Below are 6992 nucleotides of genomic sequence, written 5' to 3' on the forward strand. Positions count from 1 at the left end.
ACTCCATAGAAATAAATTAATAGAATTGTTTATATATATATATATATATATATATATATATATATATATATATATATATATATATATATATATATACACACACATATATATATATATATATATATATATATATATATATATATATATATATATATATATATATAGTTGGGCACTTGTGCTTTCTTCTCTGTGCAGTAATTTGGTTTTCGTTTTGAAAGGAGCCAGGTTAGAAGAGAATGTGTACTGTAAGTTGAAAACGTTTAGATTATTAGCAAATGGGGATGAAGTTATTGATAAAGCGTGTCACGGGTCAACCTATTCAGTTTCTTCTTTCAGTCAACTCACTGTCATAGTTAGCAGAGCATCAGTCCATGTTTTAGTCTATCGGTTCTGTTCTATTGTGTTCCAGTGAAAAGTTTTATGGAATGTTGGTCTCCTTCCAGAAAGGAAGTTCCACAGATGTGGAACTTGGGAATTTTAGAACATGTCACATGTTCTGTTCCAAGCATTGCCTGTCATTTGTGGTCAGAACAGATCAGTTCTGAAAGCACCTCGCCTTCCTTTAATTCTCCTTTTATACGAAAATAAATATTCTCTCTTTCTCTTATCAGCCGTTCAGTTGTCACAGAACTCGTCCTCTCTGTCTGTCTGCCCCCTATCTCTTGCCATATCTCTGTTCCAGATACTGCCTCACATCCTTCAGGTTGTAGAAGAAGGGTCCCTTCCCACCCAGGTAGGCGATCTTCCTCCTCTGCACGATGCACACCCTCTCGTAGGACACGCCGTAGGCTACGTTAGCATTGTTGTCCATGCAGTCAGCCACCAGCTGGCACTGAGGCGGCAGGCTGAAGGCCTCAGTCAGTTTCATGGCCGCCACCACCCTCTCCTCCAGCGACCGGTGCTTCCTGACCTCGAAGGAGCATGGGCCCATGGTGGGCGCCACCCAGCCGTCTGAGGGGTGCGCCTCGTCAATGTAGACCAGCAGGAAGTCGGCCACGTTAGAGAACTCCTCCACCAGCCGCCGGAAGGCGGGCAGGTGGCTGATGAACGGGGGTCAGGTGGCTGAACCGAAGTTCACCACAAGAGGGCGCTCCGATGACTCGAAGTCCAGCAGGCGGCACTCGTCTCCAGGATGACGGGTCGTGGTGGTGGTCACACTGCTCCGCCGCCGGAAGCCATGGTTACCACCACTACCAGGAACCTTCACCACTTTGGAGTTGGGTGCCTCACTGCCAAGTTTCACCTACATGGGGAGAGAGAGGGGAGGAGAGAAGGGAGGGGAGGAGAGGAGGGAGGGGAGGAGAGGCGGGAGGGGAGGAGAGGAGGGAGGGGAGGAGAGGGTGGAGGGGAGGGAAAGCGAGGAGGGAGGGGAGTAGAGGAGGGAGGGGAGGAGAGGGTGGAGGGGAGGGAAAGCGAGGAGGGAGGGGAGGAGAGGCGGGAGGGGAGGAGAGGAGGGAGGGTAGGAGAGGCGGGAGGGGAGGAGAGGAGGGAGGAGAGGAGAGGTGGGAGGGGAGGGAAAGCGAGGAGGGAGGGGAGTAGAGGAGGGAGGGGAGGAGAGGAGGGATGGGAGGAGAGGAGGGAGGAAGAGAGAAAGAGAGGTTGGTTATCAGCTGTTTATCTTGAGATTTAACGTCTTTCTGAAAGAAAAGAGAAGCTTGGTGTTGCCAGTCAATCAAGACACAATAATATACACACTACAGGTGGTTGGTGGCACCTTCATTGGATATCATTTATTATTGATATCTACATTACACATTGATGTGAATCACACTGCTGCTCTCTCATGTAGCTATTTGTGCCTTATGGATTGTGGTTGTGGTGGATGGCTGTTCACAAACGTATATATCATCGCCACCATGGCCTATTTATTGCGATACTTCCCTTATCCTACCTTATTTGCACACACTGTATATAGACTTTTTCTACTGTATTATTGACCTTATGTTTGTTTATTCCATGCGTAACTCTGTGTTGTTGTATGTGTCGAACTGCTTTGATTTATCTTGGCAAGGTCGCAGTTGTAAATGAGAACTTGTTCTTAATTAACTAGCCTACCTGGTTAAATAAAGGTGAAATAAATAAATATGTGTATTTTATACAAAAAAATTGTTGAATTGAGTAATTGTAAGCTGCCTGTCAAACGTTGTTTTTGTGGACCAGTGGATAGCCAGCGCTCTTGCAACAGCTGCATCATGTGGATCCCAGTCTGTGGAAGTTTGATGAGTTTCCTCCTTCTATACTCCTCTGTGTTATTATGCTCCATACTGTCAACTACGAGTTTCATTTAAGAAGACCACGAGTTGGGGCTTTTATTGCACAACCTAATTCATGCTGATTACATTTTCTTTCTCCATAGGTCTAATGGACACATGCTCAAACCTGCGCTCTTTGGTAGACTTAAACAGCTGCAAATTATCGAGATGTCAAAGTGTCACCAACAAAAACGTAAACAATAAGCCTATAGCAAGCAACGGTAGCAATGAGCCCAATCAGTCCTCCATAACAACAAGATCATAAACAACTGAGTTGGCTAATAAGTCCTTCATTTTATTGGTTATGCTCAGGTAAAACAATTTGGCTAATCTATATTTCCATATTTCCAAGTCCTATTCTTGAAGATCAATGGGGTTTTATATTTATTGGAATGACTGGAAATCTGACAGACTGGTTTTAATGTTATGGGTTAGAAGAACGCTACCTAACCCCATGAAGTAAAATGCAACATCCATCTATGACAACTCTAACATTGATTTACCCTGCAGTAGATGTCATTCAATTGGTAAAATGCATTTTTTGTCTTCTTCTAATGCCTCTTAAGGGGACAGTAACTTAAAAGTAACTGAAAGTAATCAGATTATTTTTACTGAGTTTGGGAAATCAAAAAAATTACGTTACCGACTACAATTTTGGACAGGTAATGTAGTAACTGTAACAGATTACATTTAGAAAGTAACCTACCTAGCCCTGTGTGTGGGTGTGGGTGTGTGTGTGTGTCTCTGTGTGTGTGTCGGATGGAGTATGCAAAGCTGTCATCAAGCCAAAGTGTGGCTGTTATGAAGAATCTCAAATATAAAATACATTTAGGTTTCTACATGATTCCATATATGTCATTTACATTTACATTTTAGTCATTTAGCAGACGCTCTTATCCAGAGCGACTTACAGTAGTGAATGCATACATTTCATACAATTTCATACATATCATACATTTTTTTCTGTGCTGGCCCCCCGTGGGAATCAAACCCACAACCCTGGTGTTGCAAACACCATGCTCTACCAACTGAGCTACAGTTCATAGCTTTGATGTCGTCACTACTATTCTACATTATAGAAAATAGTAAAAATAAAGAAAAACCCTGGATGAGTAGGTGTGTCCAAACTTTTGACTAGTACTGTCCATCACAGAAGACTGAAATATGCCAAAACCGTTTGACAAAGAAACACTGAACGTCTGAACGACAGAGACAGGGACTGAACAACAGAGACAGGGACTGAAGGACAGAGACAGGGACAGAACGACAGAGGTAGGGACTGAACGACAGAGACAGGGACTGAACGGCAGAGACAGGGACTGAACGACAGAGACAGGGACTTAAGGACAGAGACAGGAACTGAACGACAGAGACAGGAACTGAAGGAAAGAGACAGGGACTGAACGACAGAGACAGGGACTGAACGACAGAGACAGGGACTTAAGGACAGAGACAGGGACTGAAGGACAGAGACAGGAACTGAACGACAGAGACAGGAACTGAACGACAGAGACAGGAACTGAACGACAGAGACAGGGACTTAAGGACAGAGACAGAGACTTAAGGACAGAGACAGGGACTGAACGACAGAGACAGGAACTGAACGACAGAGACAGGAACTGAACGACAGAGACAGGGACTGAACGACAGAGACAGGGACTTAAGGACAGAGACAGGGACTGAACGACAGAGACAGGGACTGAACGACAGAGACAGGAACTGAACGACAGAGACAGGAACTGAACGACAGAGACAGGAACTGAAGGACAGAGACAGGAACTGAACGACAGAGACAGGGACTTAAGGACAGAGACAGGGACTTAAGGACAGAGACAGGGACTGAACGACAGAGACAGGAACTGAACGACAGAGACAGGAACTGAAGGACAGAGACAGGAACTGAACGACAGAGACAGGGACTGAACGACAGAGACAGGGACTTAAGGACAGAGACAGGGACTTAAGGACAAGGACAGGGACTTAAGGACAGAGACAGGGACTGAACGACAGAGACAGGGACTGAACGACAGAGACAGGGACTTAAGGACAAAGACAGGGACTTAAGGACAGAGACAGGGACTGAACGACAGAGACAGGGACTGAACGACAGAGACAGGGACTTAAGGACAGAGACAGGAACTGAACGACAGAGACAGGGACTTAAGGACTGAGACAGAGACAGAGACTGAACAACAAAGGCAGGGCGAGGGGAAGAGAGGGGGCATGAGAGAGTGAAAAAGAGAGAGAGCGAGAGAGGATGAAGCGAGAGAGAGGAGGAAAGTGACAAGAACACAACAGAGGATCAGACTCTCAACAAGGGGACAGAGAGGGGAGAGGCAGGAGATTCCTCTACCAAATTACCCCAAACTAGACCAACCACATTCTTTAGTGACGAGCATCGTGCACGTGTTTCATTCACCTGCTATAAGCCATTCACATCCATTCTGTACATGTTCTTATCTATCAAAAGGAATAGAGGTGTCAGATGATCTGTGTAAAAGCTCACGTGTGTACCTGTCTACCTGGTGTGATGCCTGGTGTCTGGCTGGCACTGACACACTGGTCTCTGTTTGGTTTGGGAGTTAAAATGTAACATTTAGGAGAAGCCAGACCTCTGAACTTCTGAGTAACAGAGGGTGAATGGCCCTCATGGTTTTGACTGTCTGGGGACCAAAGTTCATCACGTTTTAGATCAGATAACCTACATTTAAAATGTGATATTAAAGTTCAACATTTAAAGGAGAGGACATGGTCTCAGATGGCCAGATAATAAGAATTCAGTGATGCAGATGTATAACTGTCCTTTCAAAATGAATGACTGAACTTCTAAAAACGATACACTGCTTTTGAAGTGTTAAGATTAACAGAGAAGTATGCATATAACAGTTGAGATAATTTTATGTTGATGCATACCAACTTTTCCAAGTGATGCCACTCTGACACTTTTAGAGGACACAATTTCGCTAATCTTGCAAACACAAGAGTAAAATGATCTGTGAATCTGTCCATGAGAGATTACTATTATATTGGAACAATGCTCAAGACCGGTGGGTCTGTTGAACACAGTTATCCCACAATACAAGTTGCTACAACTCACAGTATAAGCACAAACTCTAACCACAAACTGTAGCCTCAGTGTAGCCTGCAGTGTTAACATACATTGTGCATTACCTGTTTGTATGCGTCCAGCAGAATGCTGTTTATATGACAGTATGACATTGTTCATTACCTGTTTGTATGCGTCCAGCAGAATGCTGTTTATATGACAGTATGACATTGTTCATTACCTGTTTGTATGCGTCCAGCAGAATGCTGTTTATATGACAGTATGACATTGTTCATTACCTGTTTGTATGCGTCCAGCAGAATGCTGTTTATATGACAGTATGACATTGTTCATTACCTGTTTGTATGCGTCCAGCAGAATGCTGTTTATATGACAGTATGACATTGTTCATTACCTGTTTGTATGCGTCCAGCAGAATACTGTTTATATGACAGTATGACATTGTTCATTACCTGTTTGTATGCGTCCAGCAGGAAGCTGTTCCATATGGAACGGAGCCCCGCCGAGGTCAGCATGCGCTGCCACTCTCCCCCGCCGCCGCCAGGGCAGCTCAGCAACGACACCACGCGCTTCACCAGCACCACCGAGTCGTAGAGCGCGAGGAACAGGCAGTTGGAGAAGAAACCGGGCAGGATCTGGAGGGTGACCAGCAGGTCCACGCTGGCAGCGCCCATTTGTTTAGGCTTCTGTCCCCGGACTAGACCGATGATGCGTCTTGGTTTTAGCTGCTTTCCAAGGACATCCCGCGAAGACAGGTGCTCCTCTGCTGTTCCCCGCTCACTGTCTGACACTGTCAAACACTAAATATGTCTCTGTCCCCTCTCTCGAAGCTGCAAGGTCTTTATGCTGCTGCTCGCATTTCAACGGAGTGCGCTCTGACTTGACTTGGAGCGCACAAATGAATTGTCACCCGGGATAAAAAAAAAGAGGCAAGAGAGGACTCGAGGAGTGTATTCGAGGGTTGTGCGCTGCGCTCCGCTGGTACCAAAAGTTGTATCTAGCTGGCTTTGTAATTGCTTGTGTGCTCCAACGAGTTAGCCCTCTCGGCTGTAAATCTTTTTATACCGTAAATTATTCGCCTCCGTGATAGAGCTCCAGGCGTATCTTGTTGTAAGATCATGACGTCAGACCGAGTGCTACCCCCCCTCTCTCGCTGGCTATAGCGCTTCTCGGTAATATAACGCATGGAAACGGAGAAGGGTGGCCAACCCTACAAGGAACTTTATATTGTTCCAGAACAATCATACAGAAGATGGTCTACTCCTTTAGAATTGATAATTTTTCACCCCAAAAATGTCCGTGAAAATACAAAATACAGTTCAAAGTGGTTAACAAACATTTTAAAAAATCATACGACCCAGCCAGCTTGATGCTTCGTATCCTCAGTCTTCCATACATGCGGCCTAATCTCTCTCCTGCAGAAGCTTTATACCTGGTACTGTATACAGAAAGCCTGTTCCTCTAGGCCATAAAGAAAGTCCATGGGTACAAGCCAATGGCTGCACTTACAGGTTGTAATGTCATGGTCACAGGAGGTTAGTGGCACCTTAATAGGGGAGGATGGGCTCGTGTTAATGACATGGAGCAGAATCTGTGGAATGGTATCAAATACATCAAACACATGGTTTCCAGGTGTTTGATGCCATTCCATTTTCTCCATTCAGGCTATTATT

General features: G+C 45.1%; 1 protein-coding gene across 1 annotated transcript; it reads right to left on the reverse strand.

The window, feature by feature from the left end:
- Nucleotides 1-203: 203 nt before the first annotated feature.
- LOC115161951 (type II iodothyronine deiodinase) lies at nt 204-6463 on the reverse strand. The gene is made up of 2 exons (XM_029712805.1): nt 5772-6463; nt 204-1243 (listed from the first exon to the last, which is right to left on the reverse strand). The coding sequence occupies exons 1-2, from the start codon at nt 5991-5993 to the stop codon at nt 656-658; spliced, it is 810 nt and encodes a 269-aa protein (XP_029568665.1). The 5' UTR covers nt 5994-6463; the 3' UTR covers nt 204-655.
- Nucleotides 6464-6992: the final 529 nt, after the last annotated feature.

Source organism: Salmo trutta, chromosome 25 (assembly GCF_901001165.1).
Source record: "Salmo trutta chromosome 25, fSalTru1.1, whole genome shotgun sequence".
Taxonomy (NCBI): Eukaryota; Metazoa; Chordata; class Actinopteri; order Salmoniformes; family Salmonidae; genus Salmo; species Salmo trutta.